This window comes from Colossoma macropomum, unplaced genomic scaffold, assembly GCF_904425465.1.
Source record: "Colossoma macropomum unplaced genomic scaffold, Colossoma_macropomum, whole genome shotgun sequence".
Classification (NCBI taxonomy): domain Eukaryota; kingdom Metazoa; phylum Chordata; class Actinopteri; order Characiformes; family Serrasalmidae; genus Colossoma; species Colossoma macropomum.
Window position 1 is genome coordinate 40,376,610 of NW_023494795.1, and position 27,458 is coordinate 40,404,067.

The window sequence follows — 27,458 nt, forward strand, 5'->3', positions numbered from 1 at the left end:
ACCCATTCTTCTTGAAGGCTGGTAGATGATTCTATGTTAAAAGAACGTCTTACAAACCTGACACAGCCTGTTTTGAGTGGACTGTTTGGACTGTCTCGCTTAAAATTCCACCCAGGCACATCTTACACAGAATTGTCAACCAGACAGAAAACAGATTTACAAAAACCTACTACTGATATAGTTTCTACGTATTTTTTGAACCATTTGAAGCAACAATTTGAAGACACCCACCAAATGACATTGTTTTAAGTTATCTTCCAGTACTACTATTTACAACTGAGAACACTGCAAGAGAACACTATGCAAAAACAGAGCTTGTCAACAGTGATAACAGCAGATAATCAATTAAAATACAAAGGAACAGTATGCTCTAAATTAAGGAATTTCTTCTACTGCCTAAAACCTCCTTAGTAAAACACTAAGTTTTGCATGTTTTGATGCGCATGTTTTACTACAACATTAAAATTACTGTGCCACAAATGGTGACTGCTGAATGAAAAATGAAAAAGGGTGAATGTAGCTAAACGGCTAAAACCGGCTAAAAAGTTAAAATATTTCCTAATCATTTGCCCAGAACTTTCCTTTAATTTTAGAAAGTAGCAGGATGTATTTCACTAAGAGAGCAAAGAAAACTCACCTGTATGTCTCCTTTTTGTTACAGCAAACGGGTTTTGGGCAGCAGGACGCTGGCATTACTGCTAGTGAGTGCTGATTGGCTGGCGAGCGGAGCAGCTCATCTGCTGTTCAAGCTCACTGACGTCATGAACGTACATGAGGCGCCGATTTAAACTTCTATAACTTGAGTTTAAATGTGTTTAAAAATATAACAGTGGTGTTAAAATGTTTTATGCTGTTCTGTGTTCATATTAACCCATTCATTTTGGACTTGCTCGGGTGCGCCCTCAAATTTTTGAATAACCCAGAAGACATTACCAGAATGGTAATTCTCCTTTCTACAAGTTCTCTGGAACGGGCACGAAACCTCTCACGAGAACTGTGTAACACTTTACGGCACCACATCACACACCAACAACTATGGCTCTTCAGCTGGGTATGAGAAGAAGCCAGCTTGGTATTCCTTTTATGGACACCATAGCTGCCAAAAGACCGAAGATGATGATGATGGAGGAAGCAATGAAGAGAAAAAGAGAGAGAGACAGAGCAACAAACCGAACAAGAGTAACTCTCGGACTTTAACTCGTTGCCGATACTGTCCTGATGCTAGCTGTTGTGACCGGTCTCTGAGCTAATGGGGAAATGAACAAAAATCCTCCAGCAGAGTGTACATCCATGCCAATGTTATTTACAAAAGATTGCAACATAGGCTGTAATGATATCTGTGTCATCCCTGTCGCACAGTGTTTCGTCGTTTTTGCAGACGCCAAAGCCACGTAACCTCGGTACCGTTTTGGTCTAGCAAAGAAATAAATTTATCTCACGCCAGAAAGTTTGGTCAGTCTTTGTCAATCTCATGCCAAGTAAGCCTTGAAAGTTGGCCTCCTGAAATAAAATCCTGTAATATTACTCTACCATGTAAGTCAACATGGTTCTTTCTCTTCTGATGTTCTTTGCAAGTGTTATGCCGAATTTCTATCTCCCCAGGAGAATCTGACGCCCCCTTCACATGCACACAGGCATATGGACACTACAGATCACACTAGCAGTTTTGGTTGCTTACATACAGAAACACAGAAATCGTGAATGTATCCTGTAACATCCACATGTTTGCGTGATGTGCATGTTTGAGAAGGGGACTCAGATTCTCCCGGTGAGAGTTTTTAGGTTTTTTTTCAACAAATACATGTGTACATGAGTGAAGCTCATAGTGCAATTTGTATTTACGACAGTGGTGTAAAAGTCAAATACACTCTGCAACTGTAGGAGGAGCCCAAGAGCAAAAAATACCAATTCTTGCATAATGCTGCTTTAAGGAGTGAAGCTGAATATGCCATTGTGATTAGAAATGCTACGATGATAAAGTGCTGTACAACTGCTTGAGGTTATAGGACATTATTAAAGAGAGGGAAGGAGAGAGAGATATGAGGCAAAATTAAGGAGGTGCAGAGGAAGAAAAGAAGCTTGTCTAATTGTGTTCAAAACTTGTCTTTCAAGTTTGCCTTCTTTTGTTCAACCCATAGAGAAGTCAAGAGTTATTACTTTCATTTTTTTTTATTATTTAAATGTAATCCTGTAATTTATTGCATTCAGTTTTGAATATGAAATGACATTGCTGAGTAGCAATTCCATCACACCACAGCATTTGAGTGTGCCAGCATTTGAGGCAGATCTGTCCACATATCATGCCACACGCAAAATTACCCAAGACAGGTAAAGGATTCTGATAATGTATTGCACAAAATATCAAAGCAGTGACATAAATCCTGATGGCCTTTTAAGATAGTGACACAAAGTAACCAGTGTACTCACGGTCATTGCATGTCGTGCCAGAATAGGAGGTCATGGAGCAGTCACAAGTGAAGTTCTCCCACTGCTGGATGCACACTCCAAAGTTGGCACAGGAGTCCTCCTGGCATGTGGTGCTGGGCCCTGGCATAGAAAAAGAGAGGAACATGAGTCTACAGAAATGATAGGGACTAGCACATATCACTACTCTGGTCTCCATTCACCAACACATATTAGGTAGTTGTCAAGAGGAGCAATAGCATGCAAGCAAGGTCACTCTAACAGGCCAGAGTCAGTATGTAATGACTGCATTTCATTATCAGTCAGGCCAAAAGAAAGAAAGGTAATTAAAAAAAAAATAATGGCTTTAATGCGTTAGACAACTCTGACAGATAAACACATCTCCAATTGATAATTAAAAAAATAAATGCAAAAAAATCAGAAAAAATAAACAATACAAAGAAAGTGAAGTCACAAAACTTTGCAAAGAAAAAGAGAAATGAGACATGCTACAGCAGAATTTTGCATACATCTATGTTAACGTATGCAATCGTTTCAAACTTCAAAGGGTATTCAAACCAGATGTGCTTTCATTCCACACAAGCTGAATGATCTCACACTTCTCCAATAGCAACAGCACAGTTCACTGTCCAGCCAAACACATTCAAAGTACTAGCAACATTTTTGTTTAACCAATCATTTAACCAAAAACACTGCAGTTTTAAGATTATCTTATGATGGTTGCTGTTTCACACTGATCTCAGTACCACATGCTTCTGAGAAATGTAGAACAAAGAAGGAACAAATAGAAAATGAAAAGAACCAAGACACGTACAAAGAAGTACTGCCTTCAGAACAACAGTCTTGAGCAGGGCACTACGAGTAGAAGGCATCTGCAGTCAAACAGATAGACTTACAGTGCCCTCCAGAATTATTGGTTCCCTTAGTTAAAAAGAGGCTATAAAAAGTCTTTGTTGTTTATCAGCTTGATCTTACATTGAAAATATGAGAGCAAACCACCTCAATGAAGTAAAACTATTCAAAGATCAAACTCATTATAAAAAAGTTTACATTTTTTTTCAAAAAACATGCAACAATTATTGGAATTCCTACATTTAGCACTTTGTGTTGGCCTAACGTTTCTACCTCAGTGAAATACGAAGTCATGGATGATAACTTCAACTCACTGAAAGGTAAGATTTCTCTCTCAGGGCAGGAAAAAGCTAATAAACAACAAAGATATTTTCATAGATTTTATTGGCTCATCTTTACCAAGGGCATCAATAATTTTGTAGGGCACTGTAGCTGGCTGAAAGCACATATTTGGAGCAACGCAGAATAAAAACACACACACACACACAGATATATATGTATATGTATATATATATGTATGTATGTATGTATGTATGTATGTGTGTGTGTGTGTGTCCTTTCAATGACTGGCATTTTTAAAATATTTTTTAAAAACAAATTTATTTTCTAGTTCCTTTCTTTCTCATCCACATATCTTGTGCCCTGTTTCAACATATGTTCACTCTGACATTGCTCATCATGGACATTCAACCTTAATGCGTTTCAGCCAGTGGTGTGTGCATGTGTCTGTGTGATTTTTTACACGGAGTGAAAGACGATCTACCTTGCAAGTCGGCTTTGGTGAAACCAACTGTGTTAGAGAGAGAGGACAGAAAGAAAGGGACAAAGCAATGTTAGTGTGGGCTCGGGGGGGGGATTATGGCTGTGTGTGTTTTGAAATACTGAGTCAACAGGGACCGGGAAAAAGTGTTGAGCATGGAGAAAAGGTTAATATTTAACGCAGGATTCTATTCAGGCCAAGGGTTCCGAATTCCAGTCCTGGTCTCCCCATACTGTGCACATTTTGTGCTTTGTGTCATGTAGCACACCTGATTCAGCTCTTCAACTAATTAAGGAGTTCCACATGGGCTGGGTCCATTGTGTAGATCAGGGAAAACACAAAATGTGCAGAGCATTGGGTCACCAGCACTACGATTGGGAACCCCTGATTTAGGCTGGCTTAGAACAGAATGTTATACTGACTCAGTTTTTTCAGACTTTTTTTAAAATAACTTGAACACCGAAACAAAGATTTTTTGGCAAGAGCATTGTGATGTATTTCTGTTTTTGTGCCAGTTACACTGAATACTGAGGCTGCACTGCCATCAAGTGGTCACACAGCCACTCAGTACAGCAGCGTTTGGCAGCAATAGTATTTATGGATAATTTAGATTTTACATATAGTACTGCTTTAAATATCTAGAAAATATATATATATTTTTAATACAATTTCATAAATAAACATTGAGAAACATGAGAAATGGAAAAGTACAGGGCTTAAGTTAAGCTTAGGCATGGTTGGACAAGACACGAGTTTGGCTTGGTAGGCTGTCATTAATCACTCGTTTACTAAGATTTACTATCTTTATAAACTGGCACTAAATAGTTCAAAAATCTCATAATGACAAACTCTTTTGAATAAGAAACGTGTCTGACGGAGTCTATGGACACGCATTTATGTAACTTTTGCCACATATTTTATACATTTTCTGATAACATTTTTTCAAAGACATCTTGGTTAATCTTTTTCCAACAAAGTATTTTGAAATCTATGGCTATGCAAGGCTATGCATGCTTTGTTACTGTTCAGTTAAGTGCTTTTGTTCTTGTTTGGTCTTTATTAAAAATTCTGAATAATTAATCACCAAAATCATCAGAAGACTGTTTGATAGCGGCAGTCCCAATGTATAGTAAGCAGTGGGTGATAGACTAAGACTCTGTGGTTGGAGGCGCAGAGCAGAACTCACCTTCACAGCCACGTTCAATCTGGCCACTGCGGAACAGTGCATCATTGATGAGGTCTGGGAGCCGGCCGTTCAAGTCCACTGAAGCCAGACATCCTTGGAAGCCTTCACGAGACACAACTAGTTTGGGCAGGTTGTGGTACATGTTGGGCCCCAGACCTGCCACAAACAGATCACCTAAACCACAAGAGAGACAACCAAATGCCACATTATAGTAATAGTCCAAAGATGAAAAACTATTCATTTTCTGTCAGAACATACTGCAAAGGAGAAGTATAATCTTAAATCATTCATATTTTTTGGAGCATAGAGAGAAAAATTGGTGAAAAAAGCATACATGTACTTTATTAAAACATTCTTAAACTATGTTTTCTGTTATGACTGAACGGGACTGGTTTCTCAGGAATGGCAATAACTTTAGCCCAACGGGAGATGTATAAATATACAAAAGATGTATAAATATCAGTTTAACCTTTTACCTTTCAGATCAAGGTTCTTAGCACCATTGACCACTTGGCTGACTGATTTGGTGTCCACCTTGAGAGTGTGAGTGTTGGTGGCGTCTCGTGTGATGACCACACTATGCCACTGGTTGTCATTGAGAGAACCATCACTGTTCCCTTTCAGCAGGCTGGGTCCATTTCCCAGGTCAAAAACATAGTGTATGTACCTGAGAGCACACACAATAAACAAGCATTCCAACATTCAAAACAAGTGCACTTAAATGAAGTACACAGTCTTTTTAAGTACACATTGACCACTGTTCCAGCATTGCTGCAGCTCCTGAAATGCACTCTGAGAGAGAGGCCACTTGTTTGAGAGACAAGATGACTGCCACACTGTTCATATTCTTAACCATGGCCTGGTGCTCTAGTGTTTTACTACATGACTGAATAACAGTGGCTCCATTGTTCTTTTTCTTTTCACTAACGAGTCTACACTATGTGCGGTTGTGTTGAGGCATTCTGAGGTCCTGCGCTGGGGCTGTGATTGTAAGCAAGTTGTAAGTAAGTAAGATGATATTAGACACAGGGTAAAAACTGATAATGTAAAAGAGCAAATCAACGTAATTTTTCAGTCTCTTTTATTATTATTCAATTCACAATCATGCTCGTGGAGCCCCCTGGTGGCTCACCCCTGGGCTGTAGCCCCAATAAGAACATTGAGTTAGCATAGCCTTGGCAGTATCTGCTTCAACATCAATACTGAACAGTTTTCATGTATGATAAACACTCACTAATCATTTTATTAGGGGCACCTACATTGTTTTCACACATACTGTACATTTTTATTAGGCCCATCTACCATGTAGGCAGTCATGTAACTACAATCTAATGGGCTCCAATGCATTAAAATTAAAGGGTCCCTGATATGAGATGTTCAATTACTAAAAAAAATTACAATATGCATGTTTATTCTGTTGATATGTCTCAAATGAGTTGATGTGCTCAAGACATGCCACTCCACTCATAAGCATCTAATGTTACATCAGACTATGTGGATTGCTATATCATATTTGAAAGTGAAGTTATTTATTATGTAGGTTAGATAGATACTGTTAAAGAAACATAGGTTTAATACCTGACTTCTCGCTGCAATCCAGCCACTGAATGGATTTGTTCACTTCCATCAGCAACACAACTGTATTCATTTAATGAAGGACTGATTAAATGAAATAGGTACTGAATAGTAACTGTAAACACTGGAATTCCTCAAGGAGAGCCATATGGAATAGTTAAACTAACACAAATAAAAGTACAATGGACTGTTAATTTGTATTCATTCCAATGTCAGTGTTTTTAGAACAAATAAACACCTGCCCACATAAGGGGCTTTACGGACAATTTTCTCCTGAGACTTTTGCACAGCACTACGCATTACAATATTATAGTTTATTGACAATAAGAAGTGATTCCAAACCGTTAAACTGCATTAATGTATCGTGTGACACCAAATTGCCCACATAACTATGATACACATCCATGAAGTATGACGGTACTGTAATCAGCTCAGTCAGTTAAACTATCCAGTGCAAACACTTCTCCATTCCATTTACTTTAAGTACTTGGACACCACAAATTTAAGCTCGGTAATACCTTAAAATCACCCTGAGCAGAAACTAACGATGTAAATTTTTATGAACAAAGAGATCACACCTGATTAAAGCCGGTTCTGTTGAGTCCTGTTCGTAATGACATGTAAGACTGGTACGTTAGGAAGCAGGACCTGGGCTATTTTTGTAAAGTAACGCTGAACGTGTCATCGTTAATGAAATCGGTTTGCTGGTACTCTGAAAATCAGTAATGGAGATCATCTCAGTCGGTGGTCTATTAATTTGCTTCCTGACAGAGGGAAACGGCGTACCAGCTAACCTAGCCAGAGTGATCAGGTGAGTATAGAAGGCTGAAGACTGACCTGTTGCTCTCTTGCTGAATTAGTTATTCAGAGTACACTCTCTTCCCCCCTCAGCTACTCACTTCTCTCTTTTTTATCCATTTTGCGAAATTGTGAACAAAGACAGATATGCTGTAGCCTAGCTTGCCAGCCAGGTCTGCGTCTCTGAACTAATGCAGTTTATAACGCGTTCAACGTGTATGTTTTTAACACCGATCTGCGTGAGAGACCAGGGAGAAGGGGAATGCTGCAGACCGGAGCCCTAAAGGAGAGGTAACTGGGGGCGGGAGTCGGTCAATCATTTTTTGCATCAACTAATTAAATAACTACTCTTGGCCGTCAGTCACATTTTGCATTGGCCAACCGCAGATTAGAACCAGCTGTCCGTCATTTTTTGCATTAGCCGATCTAAGGGTCTGGCTGCACACCTGCACCGCCAGCCTGTTAATGACGTCAGCGCCGCTGTGACACGACGGAGTTTTTGTTGGTTTTATGAGGAAAACAGCGAATTACGTACTGCTGGGCAACAAGAGCTACACTGAATTTGTACTAACGCTGTCATACTAATGACAAGGTAATTAAATATGGAAACTTTCGAAATAACACCACAACTATAAAACACAATGTCAGGCTCATTCGCAGAAAAACAAACAGGCTACTGCTGAAACTAATGAAAGCCATGCTGAAGACGATTAGAACCGTCAGGAATAAAACCTGATGGTTTTGCTTCCTAACGGGAATTGGCTTGATGGTTGCCGTTAGAGACCTTTAGGAAACCAACCACTGTATATGGAATCAGTCGCAGAACACCTAATTCAATGATTTGAATCCTTTACACTGTGATATCAACCCAGAACACCATTAGCGACTACTGAAAACCACCAGGAACCGACAGACACTTTTAATGGGTTCTATGACTTTTTTGAACAGGTAGGTACATTAAATGGAATTCTCTATCTGAATTATGGACGAAAAATGGATTAAGTGATGATATCACTAAGCAGAAGCAGACAAACCTTAACGTGTAATGTGGATGTTGTGAGAAGGGGAAAGCTGCAGACCCCAGACCTAAAATTATCATAAGCACAAAACACTGAAGGCAAACCGTTTCCATTAGGAACCAAGTGGCTATGAAATCACTTTTTGTGAACAAGCAAAGTTTAGGTGGAATCAGTGTTTATATAAACTCAGAAAAAGACACGCCAGTCATAACTGCATATGTGCACATATTTCTATATTGTGTTCATGTATTTACCCACAAAGTCAGGAAGAATATGTCCTATCAGTTCACTAATGCTTTTATGTGTGATGGTCAGTGAGTGTTTGCATGAACTCCGTCCTGCTTTACCTGCCAAAAAGACCTAAGCATGTACGTATAAGCATGTACACATGCATACATAAGACAAAAGTAAGAACGACAGATTTCACACAATGAAGTGGATTGAAAAATAATACGTGACTTTTAAATGTAGTGAAGTTAAAGTAAAAAGTCGCCCAAAATAGAAAAACTTACCCAGCTGGCACATGACCGACCTTCAACGTTGAAATGTGGTTGAAATAATGTCAGTTGTTGTTTCAACGTTGAAAAAACGTTGAAACCGTTAATGTTAAATGATTGTGAAATGGTTAACAAAATACTCATAAATCAACGTTGAGATTTCAACTTTAAATCAACATAATGTCTTAATCATCTTGCTTTAAAAATGATCATTATTATTATAATTTTATTGCCATTTTTAATATTTTGATCATAAGAGCACAATTTATATGTTAAAAATTGCAAACAACAGAAACAATAATACTAACAGGCAAATTAAGTCTGCGAAAAAACCCTTGCCGCCCATTTAAACAGCATGAACACTGTATTAACTGACAATCAGCGCCTCTACTGAGGCGGGCTGAGTACACCCGTTTCGAGGCTGCCCGAGTGCGCCTGCGCTGCGGCGACACGCGCGAGGTTCAACTGAGCGGGAACAGCGGTTGGAGCGAGAATGTCGTCGCTGCAGAACCAAAAGTCCAGGGGGTACGGCTGGATCTGATCCAACTCCTCCTACGTCGTGTTTTAATTGGTCTGAACTAAATCAGACTCCACCCCGCCCCGCTATACTTGCCCGTCAGATTCAAGTAAAACGTAAACAAGTGCGAATGTGAAAGTAAGTACATAACACACATTTTCTCTTTCTTATGAAATTCCAGGATTTAGTTGATAAAACATAGTTATGTGGGTTATTTTGAGCTGTCGTAAGTGCATTCTAGTGTTTAGTTCAACGTTTTCAACTAGAACTCGTCTATCATCAGTACTCTTGAAATGCAGGCCTACAGAACGGACTTGTACCGGAATGTGAAAAAAGCTTTTCGAGTTTTGACAAATGAGTGTGAACGTGGTGAATCATGAGCGATTATAAAGTCTGTGTTGTGGCCTTCAGGACGGAGCAACATCGAGAAAAAAAAACAAAAACACCAGCAACACCTGCGGGTTTCCCACAGATAAAAACGCGACAGGGTAGACCAATAAAATAAATCGTAGGCGGAAAACGTAAGCGACACATACTAATTTAAAGACGCGTAGAAATGTGATGATTTTAGATAAATGAAAAGAAGACGTGGGCGGAGTTGGATCAGGTCCGGCTCCACCCCTTTGGACTTGTGGTTCTGCAGCGAGTGATAGTTGGTTGGAGGGGCTTCTGGAAACTTCGGAGGCTTCGAGACGCGTTTGGTGAGTAAGACCTGGTTTATTTGGCGTAGAAACAGTTTATGACAGGACTTGATCCTGTAATCTGATAATGTTGAACTCTTAAAACAAAAAAATGGAAAATTAGCGTCGCTTGCTAAGTTAGCTAACCTAGGTTAGTTAGCCGGTGGTCTGCTATGGTGGGCTAGGTTAGATGGGCTAACCTAGTCACCTCTGACTGTTTTCTCTCACCGTGTGAGACTTTATGAAGGCAGTTAAAAGGTAATTGTTCTAATTACTATTTTAAATTTGGAGCGACGTTGTCGAAATCATGATATAAGTCTCGCTAATAAACTGAGTTGCTATCTAAGTTAGCTCAGGTTTAGCTAACTTTAGCAGGCTGTCTAACAGCTCTGCTGGAAGTCCGGTTCGGTCCGGCTAACTTGTGCTAAACTGTGACGAATTTCAAGAAAAATGACTCAAATTTGAGCGAGTGAAATGAAATGAACGGTGCTGGAGTGTCCGATAAGCAAAAACTAATCAGGGTTTGTGGTGTGTGGAGCTGTTAGTTTGCTCGCTAGCAGGTAGGTTAACGGACCAGGTTTGATGCTTTACTCAGACGAGTTGAAGCAGAAATCTTTAGAGGGAAAGACGCGTCGAGTGACTGGAGCCGGAGTTAAAACTTAAAGGAGAACTCCACTGATTTTCAAAAATTTCCTTCACAATTAAATGGTTGCAGTGTTGACAGTCATTCACAGGGGTTTGGCGTGAAATTCCCTGCTGTAGTGAAACCTACGATTGAGGAAATGTTCAAAGTGGAACCAGATGTCCGAAGAATTCAGTGCCTCTGAAAACTCCCTGTTAGAAAGTTATATGAAATGGTTAGATGTATATGTACTGTGTGATGCCTGAACCTTTGTTTTATGGTAGTTTTGTGATTAAAAATGTAACTTGCTGTTTTTTTTAAATTCATTAATGCCGGAGGGGTGCATGCAGGGCAATATAGTCTCCAAAGAAAGCTCTTTTTTCTCCAGACTATTTTTCCCACCATTACACAAAAACACATGTAGGTTCACTGGTGGTTTCAGATAGTAAATAAAATGTCTATATTTGTGTTGTAGTCATGGTGACCCCTGATTCCTATCACCACTGTAAAGAAACAGTACACTTATTTACAATGAACCATTTTATATCAAACCACTCTGAATGACTCTGCAGCCACATGTTTACATTGGACTGAATTATTCAGGAATTTTGAATTGGTAGAACTTTGTTATCCTAACTGAGCTGAGCTATAACTTGGTTACTTTCTGTCCGATAGTTTCACTGGCTTGAATTTGAATATCTAAAGCGATTAACGTTAGGTCAGTGTTCAGCTTTTGGAAATTCAGTATCTGTTGTATAAACTGAAGTTTGAGCATCCACTTTATGACAATATTAATTTGTGTATGGTAAGTGGAACAAAACCATTTAATGCTAGTACAAGAAATCACTGCGTCACTGACTGGAGGTTATTCAGGGTGATGTTTCTGAAATCTCCTTGTTCTCTTGTTGCAGTTACCTGCACGTCCTTCGTACACCAGCAGCATCTTTCAGGTATGGGAGCAATGTTAATTTACCTTTCTTTTTCTGCTGGGTTACTGGTTAGATTTTACTCATTTTTCTCTATTTTATATCTTAACCATACGTCAACACAAGTACGTCTTTCCCTTTCTCATGATTGACTGTAATAACGATTGGGAAAGAACTGTTTTGTGACATTTAAAAAAAAATTTAAGTCCTGTTTCAGTGTCTTTTTCCTCTTTTACTTCTACACTGCCTGTCAACCCGCCATGTTTTAAGCTACGGAAGCCTTCTCACCAGGAGTAAGCAAAGTACAGAACTTCTGAACCTGAGTAAAAGTAGAAATTCTTACTTGAGTTAAAGTACAAAAGTACTGTTTTTAAGTTGTGAATTGGAAATCTTAATGCAATATATATATATATAAATTTAAATGCAATAGGACTTTGAATGTTAAGTGTCATTGTGAAAACCAGCACAACCACACACACTCCTCCTTCTATGCTGTTGCACCCACAACTGCTTTTTTCATGTTTCTTTGTAGATTTATTTCCCATAATGCCTGCTGTCTGCTATCTGGTGAGGGTTTTACTGATCTTGCTGACTTTTTTTCTTTATTTTAGATGCAGCCATGAAGAAACCACAGTAACAGTCACGCTGCAGGATGACTTTAGAGATTGTAGTCCATCTGTTTCTCTGCATAATTTGTTTACCCTTTTACCCTGTTCTTCAATGGTCAAGACCCCGTAGGACCCCCCCAGGACATGTATTATTTGGGTGGTGGATCATTCTCAGCACTGCAGTAACACTGACATGATGGTGGTGTGTTAGTGTGTGTTGTTCTGGTGTGAGTAAATCAGACACAGCAGTGCTGCTGGAGTTAAACACTGTCCACTCACTGTCCACTCTATTAGACACTCCTACTTCTGCTAGTCCTTGTAGATGTAAAGTCAGAGACTAATAGCATCTAATAGCTCATCTGCTGCTGCACAGTTTGTGTTGGTCATCCTCTAGTCCTTCATCAGTGGTCACAGGATGCTTTTGGCTGGACATTTTTGGTTGGTGGACTATGCTCAGTCCAGCAGTGACACTGAGGTGTTTAAAAACTCCAGCAGCACTGCTGTGTCTGATCCACTCAGACCAGCGCAACACACACTAACACACCACCCAAATAGTACCTGCTCTGTGAGGGTCCATGGGGGTCCTGACCACTGAAGAACAGAGTAAAAGGGGGAAACAGAGAAACAGATGGACTACAGTCTGTAATTGTAGAGCTACAAAGTACTCCCATATTTGTGAACCTGATTAAATGGAAAATGAGTGAATACAAGGTAGCTATAAATGATAAAGTGGCTGTGCGTGTGTGTGTGTGCGTGTGTGTGTGTGTGTGTGTGTGTGTGTGTGTAATAAAGCACAGTGGTGTACTGCACACTTCAGTTTCATGTGTATTTTTCTTTAACACGTTTATTGGTATATGTTAACTGTTTACCTTTATGTACTGAATAGTCCATTTTGTTAGTGTTGTAGGCATGTACTGTATATTTATGTAAGACAATTAAAGCAGTTGTTTCCAAATGATTTCTAGTGTTGTCATTGAAATTCATGCATGCATACAGGTGAAAACAGGTGAGCTTTAAAATTGTGTTACTTTACAAGGCATGATACAGTGTGTACTAGCTTAATAGATGATGATGATGCATATTAAAACTGTGACAAACTATTGATTGTTCAGCTGTGTTTGCCTGTGCTTTACTGTGTTCATTGGCTATTGGGTCAGTTGGTTTTCTTTTTATTGTTGTCTGGATTCTGTTATGCTATTTCAGAATAAAAGTGAATGTTAGTCTACATCTTAGCAAATGCTATGCTTTTGGTTGAGGTACATGTAGTTATAGAGATTCAGATTTACACAGAAATTGTATCGAAGTAATTTGAGTATATTTTGCTAGCTGGGAGTGTTAATAGCACAACGTACGTGAGCCGAGCATTTAGGCCAGAATTGGGCGGAGATACAAACCAAAGTCTCGGCAAACGAGGTATAAGATCGGTATGCGGTATTCGGCTGGGATTTGGCCCGACTGATTTTTGCTCTCTGGGTTACTCAACGTTGAAAGGTAAGACGTTGAAACAACGTCGCGATATCAACGTCGATTCATCTTTCAAAATCGAAACATAATCCAACGTTGTTTCAACCATGATCTGTGACGTTGATTCAACCGTGAATAAACGTTGAAATGCCAGCTGGGTAAGTAAAGATACATGAAAAAACAACTTAAGTACAGTAACGAATTACATGTTGTGTGTGTGTGTGATATATATATATATATATATATATATATATATATATATATATATATATATATATATATATATGTGAAACTATAGTTATAATAATGTCTTGATCTGAAATAAGAAATTAGGTGATATTCAACTTCAAACTTAAGCTTTAAACTATCTTCCCACTTCCGCGTGCCTGAGCAGTATGGAACGCCTTTTTGCACTTTCCTTCTAACCACTGGCTGATGCATAAAACGAGACAGGTAATTCACTCTTGTGATTGGCTAATGCAAGTTTTGATTGACAGTCCATTTCTGTTATATGATTGCCAGAGGCAAGAAATGATTGACAGTGTCTCCGCCCATTCGTTACGCCCACTGGTTCTCCGGGCTGCAGATACGTATATTTGAGACCAGGGGGCAGAGAGGCGGATGTGGCTCAGGCTGTGACTCACAACGGAGCAGTTTCGGCCAAAAAACAAAAACAAAACAAATACGATTTTAGTGGGCGGTTCAGACCAAGTCCGACGCGGTTTTTAAGCACTGCAGCTAAACGGTGCACAAGTACATCCCATTCAACAGAAAAACAATACGGGGAGTCCCACCGCCTCTTACAAGAAATGAAGCTGCAGGGAGCGATTCTGCAGGTAATTCCTCAGTGGGGGAATTCGAGGTTCTGCTTCTGCGTGTTGCTCCTCTCATTAGTCAGCGTTTGCTTGTTGTATTGAGCTTTTCTGCTCTGCTACAAGAGTTCTCCCGCTGTCCTGACACACGTCTGTTTGGGCTGCAACCACGACAGCTGAGCCTGACATTAACGCATCTGTACAACACGACCCGATTAGAAATTTACGCAGCGTCGCAATCCATTTCGGACTCGGTGTGAAAGACAGCATTTATATACGTCTGTTCGTTTTCAAAACGCGACGAGCATTTTTTAGTCCGTAAAAACTGGACTTGGCGTGAATAGGCGTTTAGTCTTGTAGTCAAAGTCAAAATGTCCGTGTTTCCATAGCGCTTGAACGAAAAACTGCAAGGAGCCTCGTGCAGGTCTGCACCAATCCTTAAATATGGCTCATAAATTTTACTGATCAGCTCTTCATCTGAATCATCGGAGTTAGAGAAATACCGGCAAATCGGCCATCGCATATTTGGGCTGAAAGTCGGCCATAACCAATTCATAGACTCTCGGGCGTTCCCACTATCCACCGCATGAGAAGCCCATCAGGAAGTGACACAATTAACCTCAGCTGGTCCCCATTGGAAACATCGGGATGACTGGGTCAAGTTTATATATATATATATATATATACACACATATATATATATATATATATATATATATATATATATATATATATATGTAGTCAATGATGTGGATGCACTGTGCTCTAGTTTATCCTTAGTGCAACTAGCCTGGACGGTCCAAATGACGGGTCAGACTACCGGCCGGAATGAAAAAAAAACAATTGGCAGCACTGCCTGATAGTGAGTCACTGGCTAAACTGCTACACTAAACAGTGGTATAGTAACAGTAGTGTATAATAGTACTATAATAGTATATAGTACTATTATAGTAGTAATACTACTATATATAGTACTATTAATACTACTATATATAGTACTATTATAGTATAATAGTACTATAATAGTATATAGTGGTATAGTATAGTACACAGTAACATGTATGTCAACTCTGTGTCCTTAATGTTTACATTTGCAGTTGTCATAAATAGTATCTATGAAAGAGGCAAGCAGAGGATAGTATAATATCCTCTGGTGACTAATGCTAATGTCAGTGTAAAACAGTGATAATAGACAATTAAATGTCCCTATAAGGTACACAAAAAAGGTGGACAATGAGTACAGACTTTAAGGGTTTTAAGGGTCCACAAAGACACCAAAACCAGAGAACCTTAACACAGAACCATGTGGTTATTTGGATGCTTTTTATACACGTATGGATTGTATAATATGAATATACTCTGGTTCAGATTAATTTTATCCCTGGACTATGAATCATAAATAAATAATCACTATTGACAGGGTAACTGAGACTAGGCTCCACTCACCCTTTAACCAACTCCACAGCAATAAAATCACTGCCATCTCCACTGTTGAACAGAATAAAGCCATCAGCAGAGGTGGTTTTGAACTGGAAGAAGAGGTGCATGGTGCTGTAGGCCTGCAGTGTCGCCAGGCCCAAGTAGCTGCCCTTGGTTTTGAAGGTGACTGGGTCCGCCACGATAGAGCGCAGGCCAAAGCGAGCATTGAGCTCACAGAACTCGATGTCTCCGTTCTTGCACATGTCAATGTAGAGCAGACCGTTGAACTTGAGGCCCTGCAGGTGTCCAATGAAGCTGGACGGCATTGACGAGGCAAAGCGCCGCTCAGTCAGAATACCTGTTTCCAAATTACTAAACTCCAGCTGTGTGTGATCGCCATTCATCTGACCTACATATATGGCGAGAGAGGGAGAGAGACAAAGGGAAAGGGGGAGGGGGGGAGAGGGGCAGCAGGACAGACAGACATGAGGGACAAAAAGAGAGAAGAAGCAAGAGAGATACAGAAAGAGAGAAAGAGATAGATACAGTAAGACAAAGAGAGAAAGGAGAAAGAAAAAGGTTGACAGATTCTTCTGATCTAACAGCACACTCTGCATGCATTAGCTGTCACACTTCAATCCAATGAAAGTTTACTCATACCTTCAGCAACATCATCATCCACTGTGAGTTTGAAGTTTTTACCACGTCGCACCACTCTGACCGAGTGCCACTCGTTGTCATTCAGCTTTTGGCCAGCATACAGAGTCTCGGGGCCTTTGCCTGAGAATGACGGTACATTAGTGAGAATTTATACACGGCAGCTCTACAAAACGACTCTGTGTTTTTGACCAATTCCCCTATTTAATTTGCCACAAAATCCATGTAGTATTGCAGTAAAGATAACTATTTTGTCATATGTACTCTCGTTTGGGTGTGCAGTCAATATTATGACATAATTACAATTTAAATAGCTATTAACTGCTGTTGCTCATGAAAGGTGAACAGTTCACTGTCAACTTCAAATAACAAGGAAATATCATCTGTATAATCAGTGACCAGCCAATCACAAAAGTACATAATACTGCAAAGTGAATTTTGTATGCCTTCAAATTGTAACATCTTCCTTTGATGTTACAGAGGCAAGCATGTACGTTCAAAAGCATAGAAACTACAATAAAACTGGGCAAATTAGTAATTTCGTAATTGGTTGTTATGCTGCTATAATGCATCATGTTATCGACTTGAAGCAAATAGCCCATTAATGGTTTAAATTTGCATCAGTTTCCTTTTTGAATGGTTTAATACCCTCATTTAACAACACGCACACAGTGTTTTTATGCCAAATTTAATTGTAGCCTGTTTCACACATAATAGGTCAGTTCCCTAAACTGTGCCAAGTTCTCTCATTTCAAATGGCATATGCTTGTCTACATTCCAATTCTCTAGAAAAAGGAGGATGTTCTTCCCTTTCCTTTTTTAAATTTTTTTGCGTGCCTTAATATGTTTGTTCCTTAAGCAAAGCATTTGTGCTGAGGCAGTAGTACAAGCAAAAAGCTCACTACATGCAGGTGAATATTTGTTTCAGACCAATATTTCAGCCTTTGCCTTAGACAACTGGAAGCGTGAGGATGCACTGAAAAATTCAGCCACTGAAAAACAAAAAATAGCCAAACAGGTCAACAACAACAGACCCATATAAGGAAATGGTGATCATAAACACTGTCCGTTTCCTGCACTGTAAGGTCCGATCAGCAAAGAAGCATGCGAACAGTTTGAGCAGGAAGAAATCAACAGTGAAAATGCTGGCTGTGTGGAACTACTTCACACAGGAGGTTCACCATTCAAGAACTTTTCCACTACAGATTTCATAATACTTGAACAGAAGACATCTTTCTCAATAGACAGAATACAAATAACAAAAGAAGCAGAAAGGAAAGCCCCTGCTAAGCACAACAATGTTATCTGTAGCCTCAGTTTTTGAAATAACAAAAAAATCAACAATAGTGGCAAACTGCAAAATATAATTAAAAAATGTGTAATCCACTGTCTTGGATGACCAACCCATTGTTTTTTCATTTACTTTGTAGTTTTTTTTTTCATATGGATGACATTCATCAAAAGACTTTTCCTCAGTTCTCCAGTTTCAGTGTTCAGACAAGTCTCCTGAATTTCAGTTTCACCGAAGAATTTATCACTGGTGTTTAATGTTTAATCTTACTGACTTACCTAATGTAATCAACCACCTGCCTTCTAACCATCTGTGTCAGAGCAGGGCAAGCAATAATGCATTGTTATGGGCTTCTAGGGCTGGACAAGTGAACCACTAGGCTTTTCCTTAGAACACAATGCTTTTTCCCTGTGATTTCTTTTGCAGCCAACATTTTTCAGACCTTTATAAGTTTCAGGGGAAGAAAAGAAAGGCTGCTGTCTTCCTTACTGTGCATTAAAACCTCTTCATGAGTAAGAGCAGTTAGTAGAGTACGTTCTTAAAAAGGATGGTTCTTCAAGGGTTCTTTAGAATAGAAAATAGTTCTATTAAATAATCCTTGAAAAAACACCCTTTTTTAAAGTGTAGGTCAAGCAAACATGCTAACAAGGTTAACAAAAAAATCTTTAAGGAACAGAATTGACACATACTGTATCAGACATTCTAGCAAAAAATACACAAATTGAACATACTTTTTTCATAGGGATGCATAATACCACAATTTTGTTGCCTAATATTTGTTAAGCTTATCACATTACAACCATTTCTTCAATTACAATTGAACAATTAATTACAATTAGACTGATGCTAATGTGTTAAGTTCCTCGTGTGCAAACTGGTTTGTGATTTACTCTGTCCATGTTTACACTTAAATGTACTAATCTATTATATTTGCAGACAAGATTTGAAAATAACAAGCGGTCGCATCAGCCCAGAACTCTTAATGCATCCCCTGCACAAAAGCAATCTTATGATCAAATGTTTTCTAAAACATCAAATCTGTTCTTTTCTTTTCCATATTTTTCTTCCTCACTATTGTACTCTGCACATAACAAACAATCTGAAGAATAATAAGTAGAGCAGGAACTTACTGGCATTACAGTTTATCCTGACACAATCTAGATGGGGAAGAATAAGTGACAGATGAAATCGCATCCTTCAAGGTTACAGCTGCAGACATCCAACAACAGTACCTCCACCTTCCGGGGACGAGTGCATGTTGCAGTGGCCATTTTGGATCAGCACCTAACCTCCATTTTCTAGTAGGTCTAGCAGATGTTTGATCATAACAGCCAACTGCCTCTTTTGTTCATTAGCATTCCAGTCTGTTGGCTAAATAATGATTATAATGTATTTTGGAAGTTACCAAATGCAGAGTTTGGGTAAAACTGTTCGAATCAGGTTTGACGTATGTAATTTGAAACTTATTTTAAGCATTCGCTTAAAGTAAGTCAATAGTTATACATAGCTAGACACAACCACTAATCTCTCAATAAACATTTTACTCCTAATGGATATTTAAAACAAAGAATAATCCAATGGCAATATGGTACCCACTATGTTTTCAGCTTTTCTGGTGGTTTTATCCTTCAAATTTTGAAACCAATTACGTCCAAATTGACAGACAGTTTTAAACGCAGCAGATTAATGACAGATCTGATAAGTTGAAAAATAACCTGTCCTGTATTCTAGGTTATGATCTAAATGGCCAGTGTGGTCATGTGCCGTCAACCTCAACAGAAAAGTGGGAGCAAACAGCCTCAGTCCAATAAGCACCAGCACCATACAGTGGTAAACACTTTGAATAATAACATAAAATAATGACATAAAGGCTAAAATCTGCAGACTGGAACAACAATTTATAGTTACATGGTGAGTACTGAACACATGCATGGTAATGTATTGCTTAGTGTTAAATGAGTTAAATGTATAATGAAAGATTTCAGCATTAGTGAACAGTAAATCCACCTTAATATGCAGAGCATTTGTGTAACTTGTGACCATTTTAATGAAAGTAACTGATAATCATACAGAAAACTAAAGGGTTTTACAACATAAATTGTATATTGTGATATTCCTTTGTATGCAAGGATACTTTTGGATACTTTTGTATTAAGAAGATCTAACAGACAGAGTGTGTGTGTGTGTTTGTTTTGTGTGTGCTGCTTTGGTCACCAGGTGCAGGTAAGCTGGGTGCTCTGGTCTTGGGCTGTTTGCCTAATGGGCCGCAGGCTAAGGGCCTTTGAAGGGGTGAGTACCATCTTTGAACAAGGCGTGGATGATGCCAGTAAGAAATGGGAATGGGGAGTCATTTTCTTGATAACACGGCAGAAAAGCAAAAAATGTTTTAAAAGAATCATCAATCATATGTACCTTACCATTTGAAAAGGCATTAAGCTACTCTACAAAAAAATGTCAAAAGGGTTATTTAGAGTGATGCTTTAGAACAGTGGTCACCAACCATGCTCCTTGAGATCTACCTTCCTGAAAACCTCAGCCTTAATCAACCCCACTTGATCCCTTTAATTACTGCATTCAGAAATCCTTGATTAGATTGGCCGAGTGGGTTAGATTTGGGTTGGGGGTAGGGCTGAATGATTTGGTCTTAGAAGAACCACCTTTGGTTCCCTAAAATACTTTTGAATAGGTGGTACTTCAAAGGAATATTCCAACGATTTCAACCTAGCCTCTGCATCTGTAGCATGCTGTTTCTTACCACGGACAATAATTTCATTTCAACAATCTTTTTTGTACTTAGAAAACAACAGAAATTTGGTTATTGCATCACAATACAAGCAAATAATATAAGCAAATGGACAGTGTTTTTGGTTGTCTGTTCTTTTACTGAGTATAAGGAAAAAAGTGTACATTATTATGTAAGTGACCATACACTACAGATATCTGCCATAAAGATTAGATTGAGTATGCCTTTAAAGATCTATCCACTGAAAAGTTCCTTAGGGTACCAGAAGTGGTTCTTCTATGACAGTGGTTCCCAACCTGGTCCTCAGGGCCCCCCAGACGGTCTACATTTTGCTTCAACCCAACTTGCAACACAGAGGGATGAAAAAAAACATTTGGACTGTCTGGGGGGCCCTGAGGACTGACATTGCTCCAAAGAACCCTTTAGGCACCATTATTTTAGTGTACATACTTAACCAGATATCAATCAGGGTGTTTTTAACTGACTTAATTAATGCTTGCTCAAGTTCTGCACTATTTTCACTATCATAATGAAACAAACAATGTTTAAATTAATATTTGAAATAAATGTCAAAGTATTCATGAAAATGCACATGGCGATGACTGGTGCAAAACGGCATGAGTTCAGAGGTTATAGTGTTAAGTGTTATAACAATGAGATCTCATCTATATACTATCTATCAATCAGCAACACAGCAAGGTAGCAAAAAAATAAGAAAAAACCCAGAGCAAAAACTATTCATGCAAATTTTAGGCAAGAATGCCACTGTTCAACTAGTTATTAACACCAAAGAATAATAATGATACCGAAATAAAAACAGTAAAAAAAAAAGAAAGGAAAAAACCAAGAGAGAGAGTGAGGAAAGAGTAGATGGCAGGTTAGAGAGAGAGTTCCGGCTGCGTACATTACCTAAATTGACAGTGAGTTTCACTCGGCCTCCGTCCAGCTCAAGCCGTAGTGTGTCCGCTGAGTCGCGGGAAGTTGCAGCCATGAGCAAGCCAAAGGCATGCTGGGACATGAAGCGCAGTGACACATCTTCTGCCTCTGTGTGCATGATATTAGGCAGCACCACTTTCATGTACATACTGCCATCAAAGCTCAGAATAGACGCCTCTGTGAAAATAACAGTGCACAACACACACACACACACACAATTTAGCACATTCCTTTCATCAAAAGGAATCCCTTCCATTTGTGCAGGTTTAAAGGGAAAATCAATAAAGGTTGGCAAATGTTAAATAAAAAATAAATTGTACTTGTCTAGTGCCATCATTGAGGATTTCAAGTAAAGGTGTATAAGTGGCCATTTTCCTGAATTAGACTCAGTGTTACTATGTACCCCTTTAAAAGTCATCAACATCTAAAATCTAAACGGCTGAGATTTCTTGCTGCATTATTATTTTCGTGTCCCAAACCACATACCAGCACACTAAATATGCAAATAATAGCGCGTATAGCATTAAAAGTGCACTCATTAGTGTAATAGGAAAAGTACAGAAGTTTATGGTTTGGGATGCGACACTAGACAAGCCAGTGAGATGTGTGCAACAGCTCCAATGGCTGATAAGAGCTTTGCTGTGCTGCTTGTTAGCTGCTCAGTTTTAGATATTTGTTGATTGAAGATGCATTTATTGAGGTAAATTGATATATTTATTGAGGTAAGCTGATGTTGGCTTCATAGTCTCCAACTTTCGCAATTACTTCTACGTTTAAGGCACCTCAGTGTAACAGCAGCGCTGCTACAAAGATTGACAAAGTAACATTGAATCAATGTAGATAAAGCATCATTTTCATCGTTTTTGGTTGATGACCAAAAATCAACTAATTGATTTCAAAAATCAACACGTTGTTTAAACGTTGGAAGCAAGATGTTGAATCAATAAATATTGATAAATTCCTTTTGCATGCTAATATATATATATATATATATATATATACATATATACAGTGTCACTGCTGGGCTGAGAAAACAGTCGGCCAACCAAATATATGCAATATATTGTCTCCAGAAACTGACCACTGATTAGATTAAGAGGAAAGCTAATGCAAACAGCAACAGATATATATATATATATATATATATATATATATATATATATATATATATATATATATATATATATAAATATAAAGACAAAAAAGATTTTTAAATGTATTCCCCGTAAAGGATGTTTTTAAACCCAGGGATGTTCAAACCTTTGTGTACATCTGTGTACATATAGCTTATGTTGATAATATTATGTTAGTAATATAATACTGAGCAGAGGAAAATCAGTGGAGATGGAATTCTTGCCCAAAAGAGTCTGAGGTTTAAAAAAGGGCCAACAAAAGCTTGGAGGGGAAAAGGTGGCCCACTGCAAAACCCCAGCTCAAGACCCCCTTGATATCAGAGACGTTTGGAGCTTTAAAAGGTATGCTCACACAAACACACACACTGCATTAGCTTACAACACAGGTTCCAAACCCTGGCCCTAGGAAAGCCCTATTATAGTGTTTGGAGGACCCCACATTTTAGTGTTTTCCAGCTCCAACACACCCACCTTAGGGCTGTTAACAAGATAATTAGTTAACCCCTAAAATATGCAGGACAGGGGATACTCCAGGACCAGAGTTGGGAACCTGTGGCAAAACCCATCAGGTCCCTGCAGGACATTATACATAAAAAAAAAAAAACATAAAAACAGAATACAACAGCAATGTAAAATTGATTAACTACCAATGAGAATGATCATTGCTTATATGTCCCTTTTTAAAATAAAAATAGAAATTTACACATACAGATACTATGGTTACATGCACTGTGGCACACAAAAAAATCTAATGAAACTTTAAAAATTAAGAAAAGTAAAGTCTGATAAAGCCTAATTACCATACTCCCAAATCTGGGCTCCATTTCAGTATTTAAGCAATTTTTACCTCTACCTTTACCTGAATCATGGAAAACTAACTTTTCTTCACTTTCTTTAAATGAAATAGATATCACTCATAAAGAAAAAACAGCTTGTGTAAGGGATAAATATGCATCACTAAATCGTCACTGAATTATAAATATTTGAATTATGGCTAATATTGTTACATAAAAGCTCAAATGTGTCAAAAGTGGACCTTGGGTGGGGGGTGGCAAAATAAAATAAAATAAATGTTCCCATCGACTACTGTTATGCGTAAATTCCTGGAGATGACGTAACATGTTTGCGCCGTACAGCGCAAGATGAGTCTCCCTCACTCCCTCGTAAAGGGATAGGAACCTTTATCAGCTTTTAGTCGAGCAGTTTTGACCGCCCGCTGTCAACCGTACATGGCTGCAGCTCTAACGTTCAAAGACCGTGGACACTGGTCCTTTTAATGAAAGCTGAAGTCACATGTGACTTTGTTGGTGGGTGTGGGGGGTCCTTTTACCTTTTGATTCGACCCATGACCCTAACTTAAAAAGAAATCGTTCAGCAAAATATCAGGTCTAGACAATGGTCTTCTTACCCCAAATGTAGTCAGTCAGCGTGTTTGGGATAAGGGTGAAAACATCAACTCAGTGTCACCAGATAGTTTGTTAATAATTTGAGCCTTTGTCGATAAGCTATAGTGGGCCATCAAAATAGTGTGTGACCACTATGATGTGGAGAAATAACCTCACAGTGGATAATAGTTACAGCAGTGTATTCTGGAAAGATAGAACAAAAAAGGGTCATTATGCTGCATTCATGACCAAGTAGGAACTGGAAAGTGTCTGACCTCCAAGTGGGAAAAATCCATTTGAACATCCCTCCAACTCCCAATTCCTACTCAGAAAGTCTTGAGTTTCTCAAGAGCTCTGACTTCTCCGAATTGCTAATCCATAACTTTCATGCCATTTTTTGGTGTTATATTAATCATGTTATATTAATGGCTCTTCAATTCAAATGTAAATGCTTTTATATAAACACAGTAGCCAAACAATCTCAAGCTCACTGTGAGCATCCTTTTTTCCCCCCAACATCTGACACAGTGTGAACATTTTTAGTTGGGAAGCAGAAGATTCAGAGTTGGAGAATTCTGAACCACTGGTTATCATGAATGCAGAATTAGTAGTGAAATACCTGCCCTGATATCTAGAGATTCAAATGGGAAGAAAGAATGAAAAAAGGAAGATGTGTTTGGCAAAAAGGAGGGTTTACATGACTTGGTCACTGTTGTGAACGTAATGTGTATATAATGTAATTAGAACAATACTCATTCATGAAAGCAATTACAGAAGCATGCTAACAACCAGGGATCGTTCAGAGTCCTGAGTATGTACCCACCGGTGAATATCAGTGTTGTGTCAGTGAGGGGGTCATAATGCAATAGAAATGCACCAAAAGAAATACAGCTTCTGACCAGTTAGTAGTTAAACCCATTAAGAATACAGTTGTCCATTCATTTTCAGGGGCTCTAAATCCTCCGCCAGAACGAAATTGTGGATCCTAATCTCATCACGGTAAAAACCTTTGAGCTCATCTTTCAAATGTGTTAGAAATAACAGTGCGTTTGTGTGTTTTTTTTTTTCTGACATAACAGACTAGTAGCACAGACTACCCAAATTCCACCAACACAAAAAGTCAGCAATAAAAGAAAAAAAGAAAAGATAAAAAAAGACCTTCACACCCCATCCCTCCTTTTTCTTATGGGCTAGAATATGTAAGGGGTTTCTGTACAGGTGGACACTTCAGTACTGGTTGAAGTATTGTTGGACCTAAGGGTGGGCAATAGGACATCATATTGTGATAAATTACCTCACAATATGCCACTGCTTTTCTAAACATATTGTGGATAAAACACTGACCAACTGCATGTTTCATTATAAAGAGAGCATACTTAATCCTGTTAGACTGGATTTTGTGCAGTACTGTATGTAGAACACTGAATAAAAATCATTGTACTCAAACATCAGACAGCTACATTTCAACATAGGGGAACCCTCAGAGACCTCCTGGAACTTAAAAATATGTGTATGTAATTTTTTGTAGTTTTTTATCCAATAGAATCATGCTTGCCAAGTATTACGGTACTACTCTTGTTTCATTGTTAAGCTCTGGATGGAAACAAATAGGTTAAATTATTCAAATGGCGAGCTGAAAATTGGATCAGGAATACAATCAGGAATTGTTTTTCTCCACGGTATCTACATAGATAAAGCTAATTGAAAAAACACCTAACGTGTTCGATTAACAATCGGTGCAATTACGAAGTGACAGGAATCAACCAATCACGTTTTCATTTCCAATGAGTGGGACCAATATCACGAGAAATACGTTACTCTAGGCCTTCTGGAAGTTGGCAGTCTGATCAATGGATTATTAGAAATAGAAAACAGCGGCAGCAACTTTATAACAAGAGCTCACTAATGAGTCATGAGTGGAAATTATTATTATCATAGAGGTGTGTTTGTGTTCATATTTTGACCAGGTTTTGACATTTCTTACTGGAATTGAGGGTCTAGCTTGGTTCACCATTGCATTTTGTGATATATATCGTACATCATGAAAATTGTATTTTTGCCATACTGGCCACCCTGTCAGGCCCTAATTCATACTTTATTTCTTTCAAAATTTGATTTGTAAAAAATGCTCCCCCATATGTTGTGTTTTTTTTTGGATTCTTTTTTTAAGCCTTCCTTGGTACCCCAGAAAACTGGATATTAATAGAAAGACTACACCAAAAATTTCAATGGTATGTATGAATCTTTTTTAAAATACCACATCATCCAGCAATTATGCACTCATGGATTCATCCCACATTAGCATATTAGCATCCCCCCCAGCACTGTAACACCTGCTGTGCCACATGGGAGTATTTTAATAGAGAGAGTTTCACACACTCAGCCACCTGCCTACCCATCCAATTTAAGCATCACACACGTACAATTTGATGTATCTGATTATGTATGTAATAACCTTGCTCAATGTTTTTATGCCTTTGAAAAGTAACATTTAAAGGCCTAAAAGGCACCTTATACACACAGAGCACAGAGGGAGGTTTCTTAGCAATGAGATCAACTGCTCTCTTCAGCTCATTTTGCATAGTAATGAAGAGGTGTGCTTTTCTCATAAAAAAGGGCAGCAGTGAAAATGGAAGTCAGCAGCACCTTCTATAATTACCAACAAAATCGTTAGTGACAGCAGGGGAAAAGGTTATTAAACATGAAAGCTGTGCTGCACGGCACTCGGCACCTCATCTGTGAAGGCTATCCACGGTGACAGGTTACACAAAGTAAACAATGGAGAATCACAGCAGCATGGTTAAACAGCCAAACTGATAAGACATAATAAACCTATCAAAAAGCTGCCTGCCTTTATTTAAATTAAGACCAATTATCTTCCTTCCCATTTCTAATGAGCATTCACAATTAAGAGGTAAAGCCGAAGCACATCAACAGCAGCCATCATCATGAGAGGCATATAAATAATAGCCCATTATAGATTTACTTACTGAGATTTTCTTGCAGCTACACCCTTAAAAATGGTTCTTGAAAGGTTCTTTAGTAATGGCAATTGTAAAATATAGAACAGTGAAAACCCAAAGAATCTGAATGCATAATGGTTCTTTGCATGACTACATGGTTCTTCTCTATGATGGAAAATCTGCTGTATATG

General features: G+C 38.6%; 1 protein-coding gene and 1 long non-coding RNA gene across 2 annotated transcripts in view; one reads left to right on the forward strand and one right to left on the reverse strand.

Moving 5' to 3' along the window:
- Nucleotides 1-27,458, reverse strand: part of nrxn3b (neurexin 3b) — a 308,570-nt gene that overhangs the window by 158,719 nt on the left and 122,393 nt on the right. The window contains exons 9-15 of the mRNA XM_036582439.1: nt 21,760-21,963; nt 19,238-19,264; nt 16,820-16,939; nt 16,187-16,568; nt 5,699-5,889; nt 5,223-5,396; nt 2,428-2,547 (exon numbers count right to left, since the gene is read on the reverse strand). Coding sequence (XP_036438332.1) covers nt 2,428-2,547; nt 5,223-5,396; nt 5,699-5,889; nt 16,187-16,568; nt 16,820-16,939; nt 19,238-19,264; nt 21,760-21,963 — 1,218 coding nt within the window. The remainder of the gene's footprint in view (nt 1-2,427; nt 2,548-5,222; nt 5,397-5,698; nt 5,890-16,186; nt 16,569-16,819; nt 16,940-19,237; nt 19,265-21,759; nt 21,964-27,458) is intronic.
- On the forward strand, nt 10,008-12,571 carry LOC118815975. The gene is made up of 3 exons (XR_005007841.1): nt 10,008-10,329; nt 11,842-11,880; nt 12,468-12,571. It is a non-coding gene; the product is annotated as an uncharacterized LOC118815975 (long non-coding RNA).